General features: G+C 43.3%; 1 protein-coding gene across 4 annotated transcripts; it reads left to right on the plus strand.

Annotated features, from left to right (window-relative positions):
* Positions 1-537: 537 nt before the first annotated feature.
* On the plus strand, positions 538-23073 carry LOC308113784 (uncharacterized protein). Of its 4 annotated transcripts, none has more exons than XM_080470249.1 (8): positions 538-919; positions 9755-9979; positions 12184-12241; positions 12414-12492; positions 14512-14858; positions 15080-15163; positions 19331-19468; positions 21109-23073. In XM_080470249.1, exons 2-8 carry the CDS (start codon positions 9846-9848, stop codon positions 21646-21648), a joined length of 1380 nt encoding a protein of 459 aa, XP_080326375.1. In that variant the 5' UTR covers positions 538-919; positions 9755-9845; the 3' UTR covers positions 21649-23073. The 4 variants fall into 4 exon arrangements, with proteins under 4 accessions (XP_080326375.1, XP_080326373.1, XP_080326374.1 ...); XM_080470247.1 differs by having other exon boundaries at positions 540-919; positions 14395-14858; XM_080470248.1 differs by lacking the exon at positions 15080-15163 and having other exon boundaries at positions 543-919; positions 14395-14858; positions 21109-22474.
* Positions 23074-25671: the final 2598 nt, after the last annotated feature.

Consider the following 25671-nt stretch of genomic DNA (forward strand, 5'->3'; position numbering starts at 1 on the left):
TAGTTAGTGTTTATTACTTATACTGTGGTCTCAGGGGGAAAACAGACACTCTGAAAGGTTATTTTAGAGGTTCATATGAAGCTTGTTTATTACAAATTAATGGAGACTTCTGCTAAAAGTTGGACCTTTTGTGTTGTTTTGACAGTTTTATCTTGAGATGTCAGATCAATAAAATAGTCTCTTAAACCGACCAAGTTTCAGAAAAATCTTTCAAGTCATTGCCATTTAAGACCTCATAACAACTGTTTGTATGAATTTGTAATTTCCCCACTTAATTTATCCTATCTGACTTTTATTTTGACTGAACTCTTCAACATCTAAATGTGTCTTGTGTTTCTTTAGAATCCTTCTGAAAAACAATGTACCTCAAAAAAAATAAAAACAAAGCAAAGATATTTGAAGCAGGTGTTGAAAGACCCTCCTCGACCAGAGGCGGTCGATCCACCAGACCTACGGGTGCACTTCCCTTTCCTTCCGTGGGATGACGCTAGAATCAAAAAAACAAATTCATAATTGGGGGGGTCTCCAGCTCTGCCTGTGTCACATGGAAGCACAGTAGCCGAGCTGAGGGGATGCACGGAGAGATGGAGGGGGCTTGAGGGACTGTGGATGAGAAACCTGCGGCTCTTGGAGGTACAATCGGAGACCCAGTTGCTCCAGCAGGTCGGACTGGTCCCAGCCTCCCTCCCGGCTGAGGCGCAGAGGCGCGCGCGGACAGGGCGCACGGCACGAGGGGGTCAGCGGGCGCTCCAGAGGATGCCACATGCAATATGCTGCATTCCCGTTCCGTGAAGCCCCGGGAAGCTGATTTATCGCCTGTGAATGATTATGCTGGCGGGGAGCGCCGGGTCCGAGGGGAAGCAGAAACTGAAGGAAGCGACCGGGGTTGACGCTGCGCCCCCCCAAACCTGCGAGCTGAGTGAGTACAGGGAAGCTATAGCGCAATGCTCTGTGCCCGTGGCTGTGACAGGCTGGAGGGAGGTGGGCTGAGAGGGAGAGGAGGAGGAGGAGGAAAAGGAGAGGGGGTCATTCATATGTGCCTATAGATTGAGCTCGATAAGCCGCACAGGCAAAGTGCAGCACGGCATCCTTTATTCATCCAGCAAATGACGCGCAGCCTGTTTTTTTTCTTTGTGCTCGCCCTGCCTTCCCTTCATTTCCCCTGGCCATACATTTAACACATACAGACACGTGTGCACCCACCTCATCCTCACTGCAATGCCTTTTTTTCCTCACCCCCCCTGATTTACGATCAAAAATGACTGGATCCGACAGAGAAAGTTTATTGTGATCTGATGGGAGAGACGCGCAGGGAGCCTCCAAATCACGCGTTTTCTGGTGACTGAAGCATAAAGATCATTAACGTTAGACCTTCCCTTAACATTTGTAGCACCCCCCGCCCCCCTCCAATCCCCCCCCCCCCTCCTCCCTTTTCCTCACTCACAAATAGGGGGGTGTGGGGAACTGGCTTCGTCGTGTAAGTTGCCAGCTGACCTCAGGGACGCAGCATCCTTTACCATCCTCACTTTGATCTGGAAATTAATCGGAAACGCTTTGATGATTAGAGCAGAGAAGGAGAGAAAAAAAGAGGCTAAAAAAATCTCTCCTGTGCGCTACAGGCTTAATGAAACAAAACCGTGATAAAAGCTCACTGCATCAGCCTGATTCCCCCCCCCCCCCCCCCCCCCCATTTTCTGTGACCGCCTATAGCCTCCACCTGCATGGGCATTTTTAACCCCCCCTACCCATCATATACACACTCCCCTTCATCACCAAACGATTAAACCTCTCCCCCCCTCATCCCCAGTCCCCACCCTCAGAGGTTTTCCCTCTCAGCATCATTTGAGTGGTGGTTTGTAACCTGTTGTCACCCAGCATCACTGCAGTTTGAGGTGTCGGAGCCCAGAGGTGCAGCGAGCCGGGCGGCCAGCAGCACAACCGTCACCCACTGTGTGATTGATGCCTGCTGAGTGGGTGCCATCATGAGCCACACACACGACTCCAACCTCCCCAGATACACACTCAGACACATGCATCCCCGTCCACAGCGAGGCCGTCTTCCAGCAGTGTGAAAACACGATTACCTTTTTAACCTCCTGCATCTCCACCGCTGTTGTTTTTCTGATCACCTCGGAGAGCAATCACATGTGAGCACGAGAAACCATATTTATTCTTTTTAATTTGCTTTGGATTCGTGTTGTCAGATGGTGTTTGTATCAGAGGCAGCGCTGCACAGATAAAGGCAGCCTCTTCCACCCTGGCTTCGGCTTTCTTCCTCACAGGGGCATGGTTAATCGTTGTTGCAAGCAAACATTTGACCTAATTCACATTCTCACACAATAGCAGTCTCCTCTCTCTCTCTCTCTCTCTCTCTCTCTCTCTCTCTCTCTCTCTCTCTCTCTCTCTCTCTCTCTCTCTCTCTCTCTTCCCCCATCCATTCCTGTCTCTCTCCCTCCCTCTGCCCCTCACACACACACACACACACACACACACACACACACACACACACACACACACACACACACACACACACACACACACACACACACACACACACACACACACTGCTGTTATTTGTGTCACACAGAGGGTGAGGATTTTTTTTTTGCTCCACATGAACTCCCAGGTGGTTTATCAAAACCTGAGCAGATTGGCAGAGAGGCCACTGCTGGCTGGCTGGGGCTTGTTGGAGGGGAGCTCCAGTATATTATTAATAATGAACACACGTGCGAACCCAAGTGCGTGTTCCTAGAAAATTAAATGCCTACCGGTTGCTATCTATTGCTACCAGGTTTGAATGTGCTCCCTTAATACATGAATTTATACGAGGATTACATTGTAATTTCTTGGTTCACTTCATGGCCTCGTCAGGGGCCGTAAGCCAAAAAACATGGATGCTGTTTTTCTTTCTGTTTGAAAGAGTAGCATAGTGATCATTTGTTTGTTTTTTTTGTTTTAAAATGGAATTACATGACTTATAAAGCATGATCTTCAGATGAATGCAATTTTGATTAATGAAATGTGTGACACAAAAGATGTAATTGTTGTGATGAGATAAAAGTCAACAGGTGACCCTATGACTTGTCAGTTATCACAACAGTTCGATTTCATCTCATGGCCCTTTACATTCAAAAAATGTGTAGAGGGAAAAACAAGAAAAATACCATTTTTTTTACCGAGAAGAAACCTCCAATAGATCCAGACTCCATGGCGATGGCAGCTTTCTGTTGTACAGGTTGGAGTTAGTGAATGGTGAGAGAGAAAAGACAAGACAAAGAACAAGTTGTCGAGTTGCAGATACATTTCCTGTAATCAGTTAATGAATTGATTGATTATTTTAGCACTACAGCTGTTTTTGCTTTAATCCATTTTCCCATATATTTTGGAGTATGTGTTAAAGAAAACAAGCAAACTGATGGCGCTTATCAAACATTAACAGATACACCTTTCTCCTGTTTGTCCAGTCCACTGTTGCTTGCAGAGATAAAGACACACACACAAAAAAACACATAAAGACATTAGGTTCTGGTGCTTTATTTTTTTTTTTAATCCAACAGAACAGCTCAAAAAGTCCCCTTTGTAGCCTTTCATGCAAATCTTCAAACAAACACTGTTTTGTCACTGTTCCTGAATGTCAAGACGGAGCTTTCATGTGATATTTTAAGTAACCAAAGAGCTATATTTGAGTCTGGCAAAACATGATCAATGACGCTCCAGTTTCCTCGTTACATATGGCCTCCCCTCAGCGAGAGTCTCCTCCTGGTCTGTGAGGGCGGCACCTGGAGAATCTGCACCTCCAGCTGTTCTCTGGTAGTTTGTAGCCAGCACCACCGAGGCTGAGGGAGAGGGGGCTTTGTTAAGCAGCAAGGCGGCCGGTGGAGGGCCATTTCTTGGTCTTGCTCTGCGCGCGATGTCCAATTGGTTGGCTGAGACGAAGCAGCTCTAGGGCCAGAGATTACACTGCAGTGCTGAGGCGTCACTCTGGCTGAACACCGCAGGCGGAGGCAGGAGGGATGGAGGGGAAGAAGAATGGCGAAGGAGGTGTGGACACTCTCACTGACACGGGGACGTGAAAGGGAAGGAAAAGGAAGGGGAGGAAGGCCCGGAAAAACCTTACCGGGGAATGTGACAGCCTCTTCTCATCATTTGCTATCAGTGTCTTCAAACACCTGCCACAAGACTCCCACGCATGTCTTCCTCCCTCCTCTCTACTCCTTTTCTCTTCCTCCACACCTACACCTTTCCCCTTTCTTCTCTCTCATTAGCCTCTCCAGTTCCACACCTCGGCTCTGTTGCCACATCAGCACAGATATAATTACACTGTCGCTGTTGCATCTGTGAATTAAATGATCTTTGCCTCATACGGTGTTTTAAATCCGGCGTGATAGTCCCGGCTGCTCACGTAGAAAGCGCCGCCCTGGTTGAGGTGAAGCACCGCTGGATGATTTAGTGGCTTTAAAAGCAGGTCACAGTCAGTGGCTGCCGCTGCTACACCACACTAAATAGTTTTGATAGACATGCTGGGGAAACATGCTCCCTGTTGCAATCACTTTCCAGAGAAGTAATTATACTGGGTATCCGCAGGTGGAGAATGTGACTCATTCATAGATCATATTAATAATAATCAATGGAATTAGAAAACAAAGCGTTTGCTCTCTGGGTAGGAACTAATCTGAAGTTACAAAAAAAAGAAAAAAAATTACCCTCAAAAACAGCTCAAAATCACCAACACGTTCGTGTATAAGAAATTGGTGCAAATTGGTTTTCATGCTGTAAATACTTTGCTTCATGTCCGGATCTCAAGAGAAGGATATGCAAATTTAAGAAACTCCTACCATACAAAGCACTCTGCTTTCACACTTGCGCAAACAAAGCGGACCATCCAAGGAAGTGAACTCTCGTGTGAGAATGCCCTTACTTTGTTTGAGTTGCACAAAAAGCAATGCTGATATTCACATTGTCCAACTACTTTTGCAGGTTGGACCTCTTATACCCTCAGACTCTTCATCCTTTGACATTTGATAAGGTGATAAAAGCTTTGAGTTTGTGGTCCATATTGACATGCCAACATCACACGTAAGTAACCATTAGAAGACGGTTCACTTTGGTCATAAACGGACATACATGGCCGGCAACAATACTCAAGTAGACTGTGGCATTTAGATGCTCAATTGATTCTCTAGCGCCCAAATCTCCCTCTCGCCATTACACCACCTGAACCACTGAGACGAGGCAGGATGGATCCCTGCTTTCATGTTGTCTACGCCAATTTCTGACCCTATCATCTGAATGTCACAGTAGAAACCGAGACGCATCAGATCAGACTTTCTAAATGTCTGTTGTCCATTGGTGACTTGGTGAGCTTATGTCCATCTGGGGGTTCCTACTAGCTGCAGGGCCCTAGGCAGTCATTGCTTTGCTCCGTTGACATATTGTGGATTCAGAGAAGGTCTTCCTCATGCCTTGGATGTAACCAGTGATCATTTCAGTTATCGTTGCTTTTCAATCATCTCCAACCAGTCCATTCCTTTGTGACGTCTGTCCTCAACAGGGCATTTTGGTCCAGGGATGTTTTCTCTGTTTGTGCGTGAAAACCCTTATCGATCAACAATTTGTGAAATACTCAGATCGGTACATCGGACACCAACAACAAAGCCACATACAAAAGTCACTTAAACCACCTTTTGTCCCCATTAATATTCAGTTTCAATGTCAGCTGCTCAACTTGCCATGTCTACGGGCATAAATACATTTATCTACTGCCATGTGGCGGAATGAGTAGCGACTATTTTAAGTATTTTAATGGGTTTACCAAATGAAGTGGCTGGTGAGTAGGTTTGATGGTTCAAGGCAGACTGAAATAAAAAGGTAGATGTCAGTGGGGTGGATAGAAATATTTAATTTGATCCATTTTCCCTCAATAATATTTAAAATAGCTACATATGACTTTGCTTACAGTATCGTGATGTATTGTGTATTCAGTCTTAACTAATGTGACCGCCAATAATGTTCTGTATTATAACAGAATATAAGTTGTATATTAGTACTGTTGCCAACGTACACACGTCATGATGTCCAAACGAAGGTCTATGCATTGGACATCTTTCCCATCACTTCACAAGTTTGAGCCGAGCTGCCGTCTCATGATTGGCGAGCTCATTCATTCCACCCACGTTGTGACCCGGGGGTCACAGTAAAGGTACAGCGCCAATCTAGACTACAGCTCTGGAATAAACCAATATAACCATCACAATTCTATCATAACATCATCCTTTTTTTAAATCCTTTTACACATATGGAACTTTTGTCTGTAGTTTTTCAGTAGTAATGTTGAATCGGGCTCCAGGTAAATGGCCTTGAAGCACGAGAGAAACAATAATAGACACGAGCGTTGTAGAGTATAGTTTCTGAAGATTTCTGTACATCACACACATATTGAAGGAGGGACTAATCCACAACATGCAGTCCAGAATAGGGGGCCACAGCCATGCAGCAGGCCCAGCATGCACTCATCCAACCAAGTGAGAAATGTCTCAGCAGGCAGCAGATTTAAAATCTACTGTGAAAGGCAGAGGGATTAACAGTGTGGTGATAGCTTTAATCAGCATTGTGTGAACTCAGTTGGCATCAATGTATTAAAGTCTCAATCTGATTTTTTTCCAAAGAAAGATGATTACTTTCAACTAAAGTGTTTGCTTCTCCAAAGCAGTAAAACTCAGAATACAGATTATTCCTATGAATTGACACAACGACTAAATCTATTCTTTCTTATGCCATTCTGCATCAATCACAAATGACATTGTGGCTGTTTTCTGAGCTGAAAAAGCAAACAATACTTTGCGATCCACCTATCACCAACATGCACCTCAGCTTCTAACCTGTCAAAAGAACTAGACAAAAACAAACAAATGGATGAGTCCTGTGAAAGGTGTAATCACTGAAAAGTAAACCTAAAATGTTTATTTAAAACTTTGCAGATCAAGTCTGAATATTAAGTTACTCAAACATGGGAATTGATCTTAAAACAGATGATTGCTGATGTTTCGGGAATCCACAGGTGAGACGCGGCGTTTTGAGGTGCTTGTATCAATTATATTTTGATCAAATGTGAGACAGATTTATTTGACAGATCTGTTGAGGATATTGTAAGAGCCGCCATGCAAGGAGCTTATCCACCGTTGTAAAATTCTGGGGTCTAATACTTAGAGACCTCAGCAGGACAGTGCTGCCCCAGGGTTTAATCATATGACACTTTGGGTGAAAAAAAAAAGTAGAATAAATGGGGAATACATGGATCAGCCATGTCCCCGTAACTTATGATGCCTCACCTTGGCTGCTGAAACGTCTCTGACCCATGAAGACCCAGACTCGACCGGAGGTTGGAAGGTTTGCTAGTTTTTGTGGTCTGATCCTTTAAGACTTCGAAGCTGTGCTGTGGAATCAGAACGAATTTCACTTGTTTGTCCAGCACATCCCACAGATGCTCGATTGGATCGAGAGCTGGGGAATTTGAAGGCTACATCAACATTTGAATTTTGTGTTCTTCAAACCATTTTTCCTTGGCAGAATGCACTGTCCTGCTGAAACAGGCCTTCAGAGAATACTGTTTCCATTGTTGCGGACCATGTACTTGTGTATAAGCAGCTAGGCGCACGTAAGTGGCAAAAGAAAATCCACATGGATAATAGATTTTTTTCCTGATGAGCATCGCCCAAAGCATCGCACAGACTCCACCAACTCTTCTTCTTCCCATTGCACATCCTGGTTCCAGGTGTTCCCCAGCTCAGCGAGACACACTTCTGTCATTGTTCCAGTTTTGATGTTTGCGTGGGCTTTGTTGGTGTTTTTGGGGATAAATGAACATAAACACCCTGACTGGTCTCTCGCTGTGTAGCCCTATGCACAGCAAACTGTAATGCAATGTATGTTCTCAGAATGTTCAATAAGAATCCACGTTGACGTCAAGTTGAGAAAAAGCCACTCGTCTGTTAGATCGACCCACACAGACCAACTGCTTCCACTGCACACCACTGGTCCTGTTACCGGTTTACTGCTTTTCCTTCCTTGGACCATTTTGGAGAGATATTAAAAACTGCAGACTGTGAAAACTCCACAAGTGCTGCAGTTTTGGAGATGTTCTGACCCATTCGTCAAGCCATCACTATTTTATTCCTAATATATACCACCTAGTAACAGATGCATTGATGAACAGATAGAGTTATATACTTTACCTGTCAGTGGTCATAACACTGGACACTGTAGACATGTTTCATAACCGGTGAAACTTCCAGGTCCATTTAGGTGTTTCTCGAGGAAAAACTGAATAAAACAGATGATGTGGACAGTTTTTCTAAAATGTCAGTCTATTGGGGATTTGATGCTTGAGTATGAGGAAGAGTGGAGTAAATGGAACCAAACTACAGGGTGGAAGTGAAGAGCAGAGTGAAGAATGGCGGACACACTTGAGTTTAATCCTTCAATAACTTCTCTTCACTCTGATGCGGCGCTGAAGCTAAATTATCAGGGCCGCTTCAGATTGACGTGTTTGCTTCATGAGCAGCCCGGCTAAACGCTGTGGTTTCTCCTAAAAAGCCATCTTGAGGTGTTCAAGGCTCTGGCTGGCGCTCAGAGAGGATACACATAGCTCAGCAGACTACAGACAAACTGTTAAAGCAATTTGGTCGGTGAAGATTAAATTCTGTCTGGAAGGGAAGCATCTACGAGGAATCCAATACTAACGCACGCCGTTTAAAGAGGATGCACACATACAAAGCTCACACAGGATGAGATCCAACACAGAGGGTGTTGTTGGGAATGGGGGGAAAAAAAACCCCCAAAAAACCTGCTGCTATAAACCGAATAAATAAATGGAAATAGGGACAGACATGTAACTTTCAGCCGAAGCCGGTGCGACATTTCCTGCAGTCTGCAGCTCTGTTGTTGCTGATGGACAAGTGACAAACACACATTCACACACATGAAAACACATTGTCACTGTAGACAGATGGTGCGATTTGACTGAGATTAGGGCTTGTTTGTTTGGTCTTTTTGTTATCGCTCAGTGTTTTTCATTGTTTATTTGAAACATATTACTCTGCCAAATGTGAAACTGCCAGGCAAGCAGCGAGGAGCGAGGAGGAAGCAACAGAGATGTTTCTGTCTGCTTGCTCGGCTTTCGCACTTGTCTCCTTCAGTGTTTCAGGTTACTCTGCCTGCTGGCATGTTTGGGCTTCGCTGTGACTCATTGTACCTTCTCAATATGTACGCTTGTCCTCCTTGGGATGGTAAAAACGTAGGAAAATTGTGTTACCCATATGGAGTTGCAGCTGACTAACAGACCAGCACTTAAAAAAAAAGAAAGTCCAGAAATTGTGTTGTCACTGGTTCATTTTTGGTCATGAAATGTTTTAAATGAGTTGTTGGACAGCTGCTGTTGCTAACCCGGCCTGGATACCTGAAAATCTGCGCCGGGGAGCCGCTCTGCTGTTGATGTCTATGTAAGTGTGACACACAAAGCTCAGTAATCCCTCAAACAAGGTAAAGCAGAAGCACATGCCTGAGGCGTAATGTCTGTTCACTTCACCGCTTCAGCGCTGGATGGGAATTCACACCGTTCTTCTTTTCAAACCACTGCTCCCCCTCCTGCCTCCTGCATATTTTACTTCTGGTTCCACTGCTTTATTAACCTTTGAAATGTTTTGTAAAGGTCAGATAATTTTGTAATTAAGCGCCACTCTGCGCCTTCTCGTTGCAGATCCCAGTGAGACCGGGGCACTTCTCGGCGTGAATGAGTGTAAGGGTGTGTGTGTGAGTGTGTGAGAGCAAGTGAGCGTCAGCGCTCCCACATGGCCTCCATGCAGGACGGGCTGAACTTCACGGCTCCTCCCTACGGCAAGGTCCTGCTGCTGGGTGCTATCGCTGCTGCCTCAGCCTTTGTTGTTACGATCCTCATTGTGGTGCTCTGCGTGGGCTGCCAGAGGTGAGACACGCACACACGCATGCACTCGGCCAACAATTTTGATTAAGACACAACAGCATTCACACATGAACACATCAAAGAAAGAAATCTCCAACTTCGTCAATAAAACCAAGAGTACGAAAAGTGAAAAAAAAAAAAAAAAAAGGCCTAAAAAGTAAGATTCACACTTAATAATATCCACTGGACATCTAACAAAACTATAGTAGTAGTTATGTCACTCTAAAACATTCCAGTAATTACAGATTGTTGAAAATGCTATAAAAGTTGTTTTTCAGGAGATTGTGGAAAGAAATTAAAGGTCAATTAAAGTTATTCATTCAGTATGAATGAGACCAAAACGTTCGCTGTAAAGGCTCAAAGTCTAGCCAAGTATATGGATTCGGTTTGAAAATACGTCTAATATCAGATACAACCATCAAACAATTAGTTAATTTAATTTGACTCTACATCTTAACATTTGATACAGTTTTTACTTTTTCTGGTTGAAGTGGCATTTCGCCCTTTCTAATGCCACTAAACACCACCAGCTGCTATTTTCTGTCTCTGACATGTTAGCTGGAAGCAATGACACTGTGTTCAAAACCAGTGGTATTTGGTTTAAAACACAAACTTAACCTGCCTCGTTTCCAAAGACGAGGGTGGAAACTTTGCATTTGGTCCTCGCACCATTTCTTTTCGCTTACAGGCTTTGGTTTGTGCGAATGTCACTGCGTCTTCCATGTCTGGAGACATTCGAACATCACAGTGCTGAGAGATTCTCCTGGCACGTGTTTGACCTCAAATAGGTTTTTATCAGCTTTAAAGCTGAAAAGCTCCTCTCACCAGAGGCGACAGAGGCAGGGGCAGCGAGCGGTTAGCCGAGGGCCCCGTTAAGGAGATTCCCAATGTGTCGTTGGAGTTTGAGAGGGTTTAAAGTTGTGCTGCTGATGTCAGTGATGTGCACCATGTGTCAGAAATCTCTGGCAGGCCCCCCCTTCCAGCCAGTACACAGCCCCATTAGGATATTGCTGTTGACAGTATTGCAATAAAGACAGACATTAAATGATAGCTGAAGCTAAGAGATAGAAAATATACAGAAAAATTTAAAAGGAATATGGAGAGCAGTATACTGACGAGAGACCCTCCGTCCCTTCTCCTGCCTGTTGGTGCTTTATAAACAACAGGACTATTAACTAATAGTGTCTATTCTATTCTATTTTATTTTAAGCCATTCATTCAAATATTTTGAACATCTGAAAATGAATGATGAAAATAGCATGCACTCTTTTACATAAGGTATAAAAACACAACAGCCAAATTATACATTTGACCCAGAACGGTCTCTGTGTATAAGTGCAGTAGTACAAAAGGATAAATATTTTAAATTGGTCACTTTGGGGAAAGTCTTTCATTTAATTTTGAAACTTCAGGGTGTTTTAAATGCTGTCAATTGTGGAAACGAGTTAGTTTAGACTTGAGCAGTATGCTAAGGTTAATGTTTTATCGTCTGGTGCTGAACATGGGGTGTGGGGGTGGGGGTGTGTGTGTGTGTGTGGGGGGGGGAAACAAAACAAGTAAACCCAGTTTTGATTTATTGAATTGTTAATAATTAATTGTATTTTCTTTTAAACATGTCACATATTTTGGTGGTAATTAATTATCATCATATATTTCAACTCAATGGATTTGAATGATTCATCATCCAGCTTCATTATAACCAGTTCTGGTAGTATACAAAGTTTGAGGGCAGTTTGACAGAAAAATGTAGACACTAGTTTAGTGTAGAGAAGTACTTCATTACTGCCCTGCTTGAGTAAATGTACTGGGTTGCTCTCCATCACTGGCACGCCCGATGCAAATATACTCTGAATGCCGCTGTCACATATGCAGAGTCATAAGATGACTCAGCCACACATGTACCATGACTCAGATGCAAACTCTGACACACACAAACAAACTCACGCATGCATGCGCACAAACAAATGCATGCAAGCGAGCGTGCATTTCTTACATCTGTAAACATTGCATCAGGAGACGTTATATTAGATAACATTCGTTTCAAGCCTTCACCTTAAACATTTCAGGACTTCACTTTTGTCTCCACAATGATAAATTGTTTGTATGATGTGAGTGTGCAAACAGATTCCAGTCACACACACGAGCACACACACATTAAAGTGCATCGGTCCTGTATGACAGCTCTTGTGCTCTTGTATTAAACACAGAAAGGGGAAGACACACAATGTCCCCGGCGAGGGTGGAAAGCACCGCCTCATGGACATGGTAGGTATCAGACAACGCTCTCCTCCATGTTTTGTTTGCATTTCAGCTGAGGTAGCTGAAGCAACTCAACTCGCCAGGGAACAATATCGTTCAGAGGACAACCTCTTCAGTCTTAATTACTGTTTAACTGGGCCTGTGTGTGTGTGTGCTGTGCATGTGTGTGTGTTGCCAGGGTATACTCAGGCAGTCGAAGCTGCGGTCCATCAGTAAATCAGACACTGAGATGAACAAGATGAACTGCAATGGGAAAAGTGAGTGCGTCTTTCACATACTAATCCTGAACTGTGCTCTGTAAACACTGCCTCGCTGTTGTCAGGTAGAAACCCACGTTGTCTTTTTCGTTTTTTGGGGGGAAATCTTCTGGGCAGGACTGGTAGCAACGAGCTTTAAGATAACCAGATGTGCGATATAAGTTTCATTTTTCTCCAACAGCGACCAAGTATGAAATGCAAGAATCTAAACTTGAACAGCTCCTCAGCTTGCATGATGATACAGGGTTTGTTTACATTTAGTTTTTGTTTTTTTGATCAGAACAATGTCTGTTGGCAACATCTGACCTGAGACTCTTTGAGGAGCAGGTCTCGGTCGCTGAAAAAACTCGGGTGCAGTTCAATCAATGCCTGAAGTTAGTTTAGACAGAAGAAACAAAAGCAACCAAACAGACAAAGTGACTGGCTGGGTGGTCCTGTTTCATCCTGCACATGTTTGTTAGTGTGTGGAACAGAGTCCTTCCTGCTGCTGCCTGTTGAATTCTCAGTTTGTAAACATGTGACTACAGTTACCCTGCAAATATTGTTAGTCCAAGTTTAGATGTTCAAATGAGAAACAGCTTTTTGCGCTGCAGCTTTGTGCCGGTTGAGGCCGTGGAAGTGGACTTGGGAAGCGTAATGTATGAGTAGTTAGTTAGTTAGTTTGGAGGTTTTTAATTTTATTTGAGAAATCCTGATGAAAAGAAATAAGTGGAGGGTAAAACAGTTAGAGAGTTTGGGTATAGAGGCCCAATTATGCTTCCTATATGTAAATTAGTCTGTGCTTTTAAAACTGTTATCATTAGTCACTGCTTTTATTCTCCAGTGTGTCTCTTACATTGGTGCAGTAGTTAATCGTTACATCCAGTTGAGGACATGCATTGAGGAAACAGGTTCAAAACTCCTGCAAAAAACTGCAGTTTGTTTCCCTGGTAGGATTTCCACTTTATTTGGGAAGAAAAACAATGCTTAGAGTTAGTGGATTTATTATTTGTTCAGCAACAAGCATCGTCTTCTATAAGTTCACTCATATTTAACCGGGAACAAAGTGTTGGTTGTGATTTTTGTACAGTTTTCACTGAATTTAACATGTGATTGAAGCATGTCCTGTGTCAGGTTATTACATTTCTGTGACTCAATGTTGAAAATATAAGTGTAAACATAAATCTGAATAATATGCAACTTTTGTTTCTTTTCATCCCTGCTTTGGTTCAGACCACTGAACTGGACCACAAGTATGAACACATTGTAATTCGCTAACGTACTCACTAAGTGTTGCCTATTGTCACCGACTCAAACATCATCCGAATTCAGGTCTCTTCGTATCTGATCTGGCTCTAAATTCATGCAAAAATGGCTCTTTACTAAGATTTGAAGACTTATTAGAGGAGAAATTTACCCTAAAACAGAATTCACATTACATTTATAACTCTGTTTCATTCCTCTGGACTGTTCAGCCTTAATTTATGAACATGCATCTCTCTCTCAAAGACAGAAATCAGAGTGCCAAGACAAATCCTGGAGCTCCTTCACTGACAGTCAACAGGGAACTGCATTTGTGGGCACTGTGACAGCAGCCTGAGAGGGTTTGAAGAAATATAAGCATATGTCCTGCTTCATACTTGTCCTGCTTCCACTGCAGTGGAATGAAGCCAATTTGGATGCATATTCTCAAACATCGAAGTCAGTTCCCAGTTCACTGTCAGATTTTCACTCCTCTGAGCAGTGAGAGATTTTTTTGGTGTAGGTGTGTGTGGATTCTGTTTTACGGAGGGTAGCGGCAGCTCGGTTGGTGTAACAGCAGAGTTTAGGCGCCTTTCGGAGGCTTTGAGAGAAAAGGTCCAGCCTTCATGGACCTTCTGCTGCTGCCCAGCCGCCGGTCTAACTCTGACCTTCGTTCTCAAGGCAGGCAGCTTCCCCAGATCCCCTCTGGGACTGGAGAGGACGGCGAGCACACTTACTCTGAAGTGGGCCGGCGCTCCTCCACCTCACGTACTGACGATGCCCTGTACGCCATGGTAGGCAGGGCCGGGCAGACGGACACTCCGGCCCCTCCCGCCGTCCCTGCCAACACGCCGGCGCCTCCGGACCCAGACGGCGACGTGGAAGGAGGACTGACCGAACCCGAGGCGCAGGTCATGACCCCCCCCCACCCGCCGGAGACGGCCGAGTACGCCTGCGTCAGGAAGCTGAGGAAGGCCGACAAGGCGCCTCAGAAGAGGGACAGCGGGACAGACATGGGGGAGCCACCGGCGCCACCTCCACGACACGCCCCGCCATCACATCCAGCCCCTCCTCCACCACACCCCCACAGCACAAAGTTGCCCCGCAGAAACGTTGAGGCCTTTAATGTCCCGTCATTCCCAAAGGTCGGTGGAATCAATATTTCTCTGTTTGATGTGATAGGAAGAGTTTGACAACTTGATTTCTTCCAGAGAGTTAGATAAGAAGATTTCACACCTACATGCAAAGTTTCTCACTATGCTTTAAGAATGAAAACAAATGAAAACTGTGTAACTTTAACCCAAAACAAACTTTTCAGGGACGAGACTATCGCCGTACGGAGAGTAATCACTGGCTTTGTTTGCAGTTGGAGCAGACAGAACGTGTCATAATGGGCGTGTGCGGGGAACATATTACCTGGTTGTCTGGAAACTTCATAGAGCCCAACAAGGTGAAAACTCAGTTTACAGCTGTGTGACTGTGAAGGAAACGTGAGAAGGCTTTTAATTTCAGAGCTGCCAACTGGAGAGAGTTGAAATCGAGTGAAGATTTTATTGCATAAAGGAGGTTTAAGCAATAAAATGAGAGACTATGAGACAACAAAATCTTGTTCTGATGCTAGATTAGATATATTAGAGACATTAATTTGGGTTTCTTAAAGACAATCATAAACATTTTTCATAATACTCTAAAAATGTATGTTAAATGCTCAAATCTAATATAATATAATGAATGATATATATTTTCATTCAGTTCATGTAAACTGTAAATATTTTATAGCTGACAGATGTGATCAGATGACTCAGTATTGCCAGAATAGTTGTTACCTGCAGTGATGAAGACTTCAGATCCGGCTGGTTTGTTGATGTCTGTCGCTGCACTGTCTTCATAGTTTGCCGTCTTAGCTTATGAAGATAAGAAACGGAAAGAAAACTGAAGCTGATGTCTGATCAGCTGCTCCCTTTTATGGTTGCATACATTTGGAAAATTGCTGTTGGCAACAGTTACACTTCATGCTTTTCAATTACAGCAACAACACAGTTTTAACATTAAGAAATATATAACTAATTCAGGTTTCCCTAAGCAAATAAGGTGCTGCACTCTGTCTCTAAAGATTATTAACAAAAAAACAGGATAAGCATGAATGCTTGTTCAATTTTGCAAGTAAGAAGATTTGTAACAGATCCAGAAAGTCAGTGTTGTCCTCGGTCAGTCAAACCAGTTCAAACTTTTTCAGAATAAAATAAAAACAAACAAGATAACATAAATAGATTAGCAAGTTTTAGAGGTGCTAATGGGATTCTGTTATTTTGGGACAGAGCTGAGCAAGAGACACTTGAAAGCAGCACAAATCTTTTTTTATCTAACTCTCTGCGAGATATTCAAACAGCTGTTGTTTCTTAAAACTATTCCTTTATGAATGCACGGGATAAGTGTGTGAATGTGACACGGCCTTCCTCTTTCCATGATTTCTAAAGGTAATATGAAACCTCCTCTGTTGTATCAAGGGAAATATTAAATCAGATTATAGAAAAACAGTTTAATTTGTGATACACGGAACCAAAGATTATTCACTGGAGCTTCGGCACCGGAAAGAAACACGAGTCAGAGAAAAATGCAGATGTTGTATTTGGAGAAACTTCAGCAGGAACCGTGTGGTTTGTTTTCTGAGCTGAAGAGAAGCGAGAAAGTGATGACTGGAGGGTGAGAGGAAGCTCAAAGATAAGTCGGGTTGTTATTGTCTCCGGAGGTCCGACAGGAGCTGATGAGATCACACAAAGTGGAGTAAAAGTGAGCCGACGCTTCGTGTTGTCGAGTCAGCTCAGTCACGGACGGATTATGAAACAACTGGGCCCCGGGGCACAGTCATGGAAAAGCCCCCCCAACATTGGTCGAAGACTGAAAGAGACACAAAACAGCCACAGAGCATGCAGAGACGAGCCGCGGCGGCGACAGGGGGAATCACTTGTGTCATTCGGCGTCACGCGGGAGATTTTGCTATGAATCGTTCTCTTTTGCGTACATTTCACCTCCTTGATGGCGTTAAACGTCGTCATGGACGCATTTTGGGTTTCTTTAACTCACTTGTTGTCCTTTGTCCCTTTTTTTTCATCTTCATCATCCTCTTCTTTTTCTTCTGAGTTGCTGTCTTGGTTTTACGTCACTTTGAGGGTTTGTTGTTGCCCCTCACGTTTAGGCTCTGAAATTATGTTATGGATCTTTTCAACCTGTGATTAGTTTGAGTCTCCACTTGGATTTGTTGGTGTCCGTAGTTATTTGAAATCATTTTTTTTGTCATTTAGACTCAGATTTTAGTTTTGTTTTTATCTCCTCATCATAATTTTTCACATAATTACAATATATGTAGTTTGTGTTTTAATTTTTTTGAGAGGTCACTCTATGGCCTCAGTTTTGTGTCGTATTAGGGACATGTTCTGTTTATTCACGGTAATTTTGGGTCCGTTTGTAATATTTTATGACTCAGATTTTGGTTTTTAAGCATCCCCTTTGCAGAATTGTGTTACTTTAACGTCACATTTTGGTTCATTTGTGTCATGATTGCAGTTGTGTGGCAAATATTTGTAGACATTTACGTTCTTTGAAGTGAGTGTGACATATTTTTGTTATTATATTCCCACTTGTGTAATTCTGCACACTCCTGAGGCTATTTTATGTTTTTAGTGACGGTCATGGATCACTTTTTCATTGTTTTTTTTGTTTTTGCCATAATTTTGTCGCTTTGCCTCTCCTCTTTTAACCGTACTTCATTGCATCGGGGTCCGTTTCCTACACAAGCTGGGTGTTTTTGAGTAATGTTATTCTTATTATTTCCCTTGTGTGTCTTTTTGGGCTATACCAGTATATTTTATTTCTGTGATAAGAGCCTGAATACTCGCTTCATTATGCTTTTATAAACAATATGCTACATATTAAATACACTCAGTGGTCCCAGCATTAGTTATGCCTTGGTTTTAGCTGGTTTGACTCCTTTCTGCCTTCACATCTGTCAGCTTAGTGAACTCGTCATCATGTGCAAGAAACCAGTCTGAGATGTGTCAAAATGTATGAGACGTTGGACTGGAAGTAATGACGAGAAAAAGGAACCCTGTGGTCATGATAGGTTGTGTACATGGTCAAGAACAAGCCTAAGGAATGCTGTGATGTTCAACTCTTGAAGAAATGTGGATACCCTTGTTTATCCACCACAAACAGCATAAAAATAATCATGCAACAATCTTGTTTCAATATATATGAAATTTAAAAGAGGAACTTCAAATACAAGATGATGCAAACTATTATACATAAATTTCTGACAACAACAAAGACCTTGGAATAGACCTTCTGGCTGTAATTATATACTCTTTATACTTTGGGTAAACAGTTTTAAAGGAGAAGCCTAAGAAATAGAATTAGGGTCACGTCTACAATCATTTCATGGCCAATAGCAGTCGACATTACGAGACAGGATCTATCCATGTTTTTACATGTTGTTTACATCAAATTAGAATACAACATCGGAATTTTGCAGATAAAATTAGAGGCTCGTCATCCAAGTCAAGATTTTTCTCGTCTTCTGCTATTGTCCATCAAGGTGTCAGAAGTGGTGTTGTACTCTCCTTTGGCATTTACAGCCAGAGAACTGCTGCCTACTTTACACTTTCTTGTCACTTGTTACACCATACCTACGCTCTACATGAAAATCTCGGAAGATCGTCAGTTTTTGAAGCCATTAGTTTCTTGTTTAATTCTCTTTTAGAAAATGTTCTTGACCTTGTTTACAAGCCTTCATTTTTTGGTTTGGGAATATTTGTAATAAGAGGCTGTTGAACAGGGTTACATGTTCTGGACAATGACTGTCAATCAGATTGTTTTGCACACAAACATGCAGTTAGTGGTTCAGCCGGAGGACCTGGGCAGAATCTCTCTGATTTCCTGTGTGTTGCTACACGACTGTGCTCACATTGCTGTTTCCTCGTACGATTAGCTGCATTGAGCACAATGTTTTGATATGTTGGCACGTCTATAGATGTCTCATTGAGGTTCAGGCGGTGTTTATTTGTTCTCGGCGATAGTATTTGTGCTCTCAGCGGTGTCACCCCTTCCATATGCTCACAGCAGCAGGAGTGTGGGCAGACTGTCTGCTTTTTACTGCGGCGACGAGGCTCTGTGCACCCCTCCAGGTGACAGTGGGAGACCATTTGCTGCCCTGCGTGAGGTCAGCGAGGTCACTCTATCTGCTGCGACCCGAGTTCAGTAACACGCACAGTTCACGGGCTAACATGTGTAAGCAGTTTGCTCGCAGGCCTGCTCGCCACTGATTTTCCTGCGGATGACGCAACGTGCTGAAATTGAGTCATCCAGCATATAAGCACATGGTTCCTCACAGGCTCCACCTTCCAGGGAAAATCTATTCAGTGCTGCTGTATGAGCTCCATCCACTACATTTCTAACACTGCAGAGCTCCTTTAGAGGGGTTAAGTGATCTTCTATGGGTCCCGTTACGTCTCTATACAAAACGCAGTCTTTTACATTCATGAATGCTCATTTGTCATTGCGGCGCCATGCGTGAACACGTGACCGGCTCTGCCCAATATGTGATTTGTCGTTCTGTTGACAGGAAGTGATGTTTATGGGCAACGGGGAGCAGTACATCTGGAAGCCTCCGGAGGATGATGACATGCTCCTGCTCCAAAATAAAGCCCTGGGCCCTCTGGGTGCTCACACAGTGGAGAATATACAGCCGTCTGCTGCTGCGGTGAGACACTTGTGTTCAAGCCTGAGTTATTTGGTTAAACTGCTCTGCTTGAACCGCCGGTTCCCAACATTCAGCTCAAGATAATGCAACAAAACACAGTTTATAATATAACAATTTATGCATTTAGGCTTCACCAATGTCTCTCTTGAATACAATAAATCGTTTGAGCGCTCAGGTTAATCTAATACACACACACACACACACACACACACACACACACACACACACACACACACACACGCACACACAGAGTAAGGAAAATGGTTATATCTTGATTTTAGGTTAGTAATTATCCTAATTTAACCTTAACTAGAGAAAATTTACACATGCACAGGCAGAACACACAAACACCACATAGGAAGGTCTTCAAGTGTGACTTGAATTCTCATCACTGCAGAAAAATGGTAAAACTCTGTGATATGATATAATATTGATGTGAATTTTAAAAATACAATAATCGCAACAGTTCTGCCTGGCAGAGTAAAAACCTAAAACACTGAGAGACATAGACAGACTGACAACCAGAACACACTGACGCTGCCGAATATAAACCAAAGCCACCGGGTGACGACAATCACACAGTCAAGGCACAGGTGAAAGACATCAGGGTGGGGAACAACGATTGAACACGAGGAGGGGAAGTCAAGGAGCCTCAAGCGAGACACATTTAGAATCTCACAAAAAAGACACAATAGACAACACATGAACCACAACACAATTATTATAAAAATAAAAACATAAGTGATGGTCAAAAGCATTAATATATATAAAATATATTAATAGCAGCTGTTAAAATCAAACAAATCTCATAATGTGTTAGAGGCAGAGTTAAGCTGCCGGTCCGCTGATGAGAAGAATTGATCGGGTTGCACAATTAATATTTTCTATACAAGAATTGTATTGGTTAATGTAGAAAATATATAAAGCGCAATATAATGTGAATAGTTAATAGTTAGTCATTCATATCAATGACTTTCTTAAATGCAGATTTTAAGAGAAAATATTTTGTCTGTTGTAAATAAAAATCAGGAGGATGTGTATTTCTGGCTACCTGGAAAAGGTAACAGCTTGAGAAATAGGTTACTGTTTTTTTTTTTTTTCAACAGACTGAATGTTTTTTCATCCTCACAGTCAAAAGAGTCTCTGAGGATTTTCAGAAAAGCAGCAAGTTTTGTTAAATGTCCTGTTTTATCTTTCAGTGTGACGACCCTCTAATGATCGCGCATGAGAGACACGAGCCAGAGCTAAATATAATCATACAACGCCAGTCACCGTGATTTTTAATAGCTGAATTACATCATGTAGGTTACAGGTTCAGCATTTTATGCAATTTAATTCAGTGAAGTTTATAGATATCCCTGATAAATCTCCATCCTCTCTAGAATTAAACATGGCAAAATAAAATTGTTGTTTGAGCTTCTATTGATGATCTTGGTGGGCAGGAATAGTTAAATCAGCAGTTTAATAGTTTTATTTTAGTTATCTAAGAAGATAACATACAGTACGTGACTATTAAATGAGGAACTGGAGCCACGAGGTACATATTTTAGCTTAAAGAGTAAAGAGTGCAGGCGTGCGCGTCATAAGAGGGTGTCAGTGGCGGTCCAGTCGCTGATCTCCTGGTGTTTGTTTGACTGCAGGTGGCTGAGATGTACTCTAAAGTGTGTAAACCAGGAAAGAAGAAGAGAGCCATGCCGGGGTCTCCCCCAGCCAACCCTGGCTTCCGGACCTTGGGTCGAGGTGACCGGGACCGAGATCGGGACGGGGGTTTTAGTGTAGTGGTCAAACCCCAAACGTGGGCACCTCAGGAGGGCAAAGCAGTGGGAGGGCCCCTGGATGACCACTGCTACGAGTCCATCGGGACGGAGGAGTGCGACCTGGCCTACGACAACCTGGAGGGCGGAGGCGCCTGGAAGCGGGAGAGACCCCCCAACACGTGCGCCACCCTGCGACCACGAAGGAAGAAAGCCCAGCAGCCCCTCCAGCAGCAGCAGCCCCCTCCGCCACCGCCTACACAGCAGACCCCCAAGTTACAGCACCTGCCTGCCAAAGCCCTGCTGCTGCCAGGGGAGAACCTGTACGAGAGCATCGGCGACCTGAAGCAGGGCTCCGCCACCTCCTCCACCACCACCATCTTCACCTTCAACGATGGCATGGAGATGTACGTAACGGGGCTCTGAGGCTGCACTGTGACCCCCACCCCCGCCAACCCCCCACCCCCACCCCACGTGTCCTTCAAACAAGGAGCTGAGCTACAACCACAAGGAGTGACGGCTGAGCCCCTGTCATGCTCACCCACACATACTGTTTACATTCAAGTCATAACGTCAAGCCTTTCTCAGGCTCCAGAGGCCTTGAGGCAGTAATGTTGATCTGTTATGACCTGGGCTGAATACAAAGTCCAATCTATCAAACTTATAAGGAATCCAAAGGTAGTGAATAATGAGCACAAGACCTTTGCAGAGCAATCTGTAGGTAACAGTAGCACTTCTATTTTACTGATACATATGTGCAAAGCACAATAAAGTGAAAAAGAAAAGCTTAAATTCTTCCTCAATTCTAGCGGGTAAAAATAGTCATATATATTTATCTGGTCCGAGCAGGACTCCTGTTTAGGGAAAAGGCACAGCATTGTGTGTAATATTTTGGTAGCGCTTAGTCTGTTGTGAACAGGCCTTCCCTGTAGTTGGTCAAGATGTGATTCAGGATTTAAATGATATAAAGGAATGAATTACTAATCAAAATACTTGAAAGCTCAGGGACCAAGAGAAACGATTATGAGAGTATTATAACAAAAAATTGCACACATTTTTGCATTCCTCCTAATAAAAGCTTCGACTAATTTCGCCCATCTCCACACATTGGAAAGCCGATCGGATACTTCTGTCCATCACCTTTTGTTTCACATCACGCGGACTGAACACTGTCTCCACTGCCGTCTGTAAATGAAGTGTTTTACTTTGTTGATCCTGTTTCTGCACTTTGCCTGCTACAAGTTGCATGCTTAAAAAAGGAAGAAAAAAAAAGTGGGAAAAAAAAAAAAAATCCAACAAAAAAGTCAAGCACTGTCATGTGGTACCTCTATATGAATGTTTTATTTTCTATTGTCGTTGGTTGTTTATTTTTTAGTGCGTTGCTTTATTTCTCTGTAGCGCTCAAAGCCAGTTAGATTAAGGATGTCTTTGGCTCGGTGGGACTCCGTGCAGTGGAGAGGAGCGTTAATTTTCTCTCCCGCGCCTGCGACACACACATCACACACACACACAGTAAAGATGACATGAGACTAAAGAGAAACTGCTCGAGTCCTAAAAGGTGGAGACAGTCCACTCGACCCCCCCCCACTACCACCACCACCACCACCACCACCACCTCCCCCCACAACAGGCCTCACAGCCTCCTGCTGCTCAGTCCTCACATCTGTGGACTGTTCATCTGCGAAGTCCGTGCCTCTGTGGCCATTTGAATCTGCTTGGGTTTTCATCTTTAGTGCAGCGTGGAAAGCTACAGTGGAACCGATGTGTATTAGCAAAACGCCACGTCCCATCATCGCGCCATCGACGAACACTATCTCTGTTATCAGTGTTGAAAAATATCGCAGAAATGACAAAAAAAAAAAAGAAAAGGTGAAGCGAACGGTTTGCAAGCAGAGCCACGAGGATCCAACACACACAGACACACACACACACACACACAAACAGAAATGATTTCATTCGACCAAATATCCCCAGCAAACAATGTGATTATACTGTATGTTGATGCAATGTGTATGTACATGACAAAAGAGAAAGAAAAATAAATATATCATCAGTGTCAAGAAATCTATCTTTTTCTATTATGTTTAATTGTGGTTTTGGAATGACTTAATCTTGTGACACAAACTGCAAAACGAGCTGCAAATGTACAAATTTCAGTGTTATTCTGTTTGTTGTTTTTGAAGCCATGAAGCTACGGTGTGTTCTTGGAAAGCCCTGCTAAGTTAAATGTGGCAGCTAATGTTGTGTGTTTGCTATTCAGACTACAGGGTCTTGTACTCAAAAAGCGTGTAATTAAGTGCTAAGTGCAAAAGATTGTAATGTTTTATATCAAGAATACTATTCATGAAATGTCAGTCAAGTTTATACTTTTGTAATAAAGTGGCACTTTAAAAAAAGATCCTTATTCTCATAGTCTCGCTTATTAAATATGTGCAGAGAACAGGATTTATTTGACAAACCAAGTCGTTCCTCTGAGCTTAATAAGCTGCCTGTAGATTCACGTCTTTAGTCCCTGAAATAGAAGGAAAAAAAACCTCTGCATACCTACATACTACCATTTCAGGAGTTATATCGAGATACATGGAAATATTTTTCACAACTTTAACATCTGGAGCTGCTTTTTCTTTCAATTGTCCCTCATTTCTTTTGTGCACAACCTACAACCTCATTTCTCGAGGAGCGTGTTTGTGTGTGTGTGCGCGCGTGCGTGCGTGCACGTGTCGGAGTAGCAGGGTCTGCGTCTGAGTAGCTGTGAGGGGATGAAGGGGGGGAGGGAGTAAAAAAAAAAAAAATAGGTCACCCCTTAAAACAAAAAGCTTGCAGTCAACATCGCAACCGTCTGCTGAATTTTCATTGGCGCGCTTGTCTCCATGGTAACAGGTTAACCTTGAGGCAGTAGTCACATGGGCGAGCGAGTCTTCTGCTGTCTTGGAGAATACCGCGTGCGTCGTATGACATCCGTGATCAGTGTGTCACCCGCTCGCGAGCCGAGCAGCGCGCGGAGGGAGAGGAGGAAGAAGAGGGAGCCGATCCAAAACAAGGAGGAAGGTGTGAGGAGGATGATACGACGTCCACAGCTCATACGTGATGTGCTAGTCTCACTGTGAGGAGCATGAATGGCTGAATGAATACATGAATGAAGGGCAGGCACGTTCATTGAAGGTACACAAAGGTGAGGAGACACATGCTGCAACACGGAGACGAAGACCGACGAGGTGTGTGTGTGTGTGTGTGTGTGGGGGGGGGGGGGGGGTGTCATTTTTGCAGCCCCTGAAATCTCACCATTCTAAATGAGCAGTAACACAGTGAATTCAGTTGGCGAAATCCTCCAGCAGCCGCTCAGCATGTAAAAGCTCTGACTTGTGATTCAGGTGAGTCTCCTGCACCGCACTGAGCACTTCTCTCTCGGGGACACTGGTTATAAATCACACTGAACCAAGCTCAAGATGAACTACACTGACCCCTACAGGCCGGAGACAACATCACAGAGCGGAGCCTGTCTGTGAACTCTTCAGAACAAAGCTGATAAACTTGGTTTTCGTGCATAATGATGATCTTTACTTTACTTTATTAGGTTTTAACGTTGTTAGAGAGGAGAGCGATACGAGCAGATCTTGAAAATGTTAAAGTTACTGTACCATAATCCACACAGGAAAAAAAAAAAAAAAATTTAGACCCAGTTGATGTGCATCTCTAATACATTGTCAATACCTTTCTGAAGGAAATTCGTCATTAAACTCATGCAAACACGTATTTCCAGCATTTAAATTTGGCAGAACATCCCCGGGTTTGTTGACATATTGGGTCACGGAAACTCCAGAAGGTTCCAGAGACATTGTGTCACAAGATCCCGTTTGTACACTCGATCTCCCGAGATCTCCATTCGCACTGGGAAACAATTAACGATCAGTTTAACAACATTCAAGACTATTGTCGTGGCTTGAATACAATTTCTTTGAGAAAGTCTGGCTTTTTTTTGGGCTGAATCGGTCAAATAGTAATAGTTTTGCTTGAGCAACGCCACCTTCGATATCCCAGGAACCCTTGCACGCAGGCTTCCGAAGATGACGTCAGTCAGCAAAACATAAACACAGTCTGATAACTACAAATTCCAGTTTGTTTGTAAATATATTGACTTTGGTGTGATCGATTTAGGCAACTGCGAGTCGGAAATTGATGGAAATGAGTGGGAATGAGATTTTTTTTCAGGTAGTGTAACATTAACATTCCATGCACTTTTCCCCAAAAAATATTATCTGGAAAAGTGAAGTGCAATCTGGAAATTCACATTTCTCTTCAGAGTAATGTCGCTCAAACCCTGATCTTCTTTTTGTTGCCTTTAGTATGTTCCCAGAAGTCCCCCTCAAGCTGTGGCCTTGATGCTAATGCTGTTCAGCTTGCATTAAGACAGATAATGATTCTTGTTGTGTCACTGATCTTTTGGCGAGG

The sequence above is a fragment of the Lipophrys pholis genome, assembly GCF_963383615.2.
Source record: "Lipophrys pholis genome assembly, chromosome: 8".
NCBI classification, from domain to species: domain Eukaryota; kingdom Metazoa; phylum Chordata; class Actinopteri; order Blenniiformes; family Blenniidae; genus Lipophrys; species Lipophrys pholis.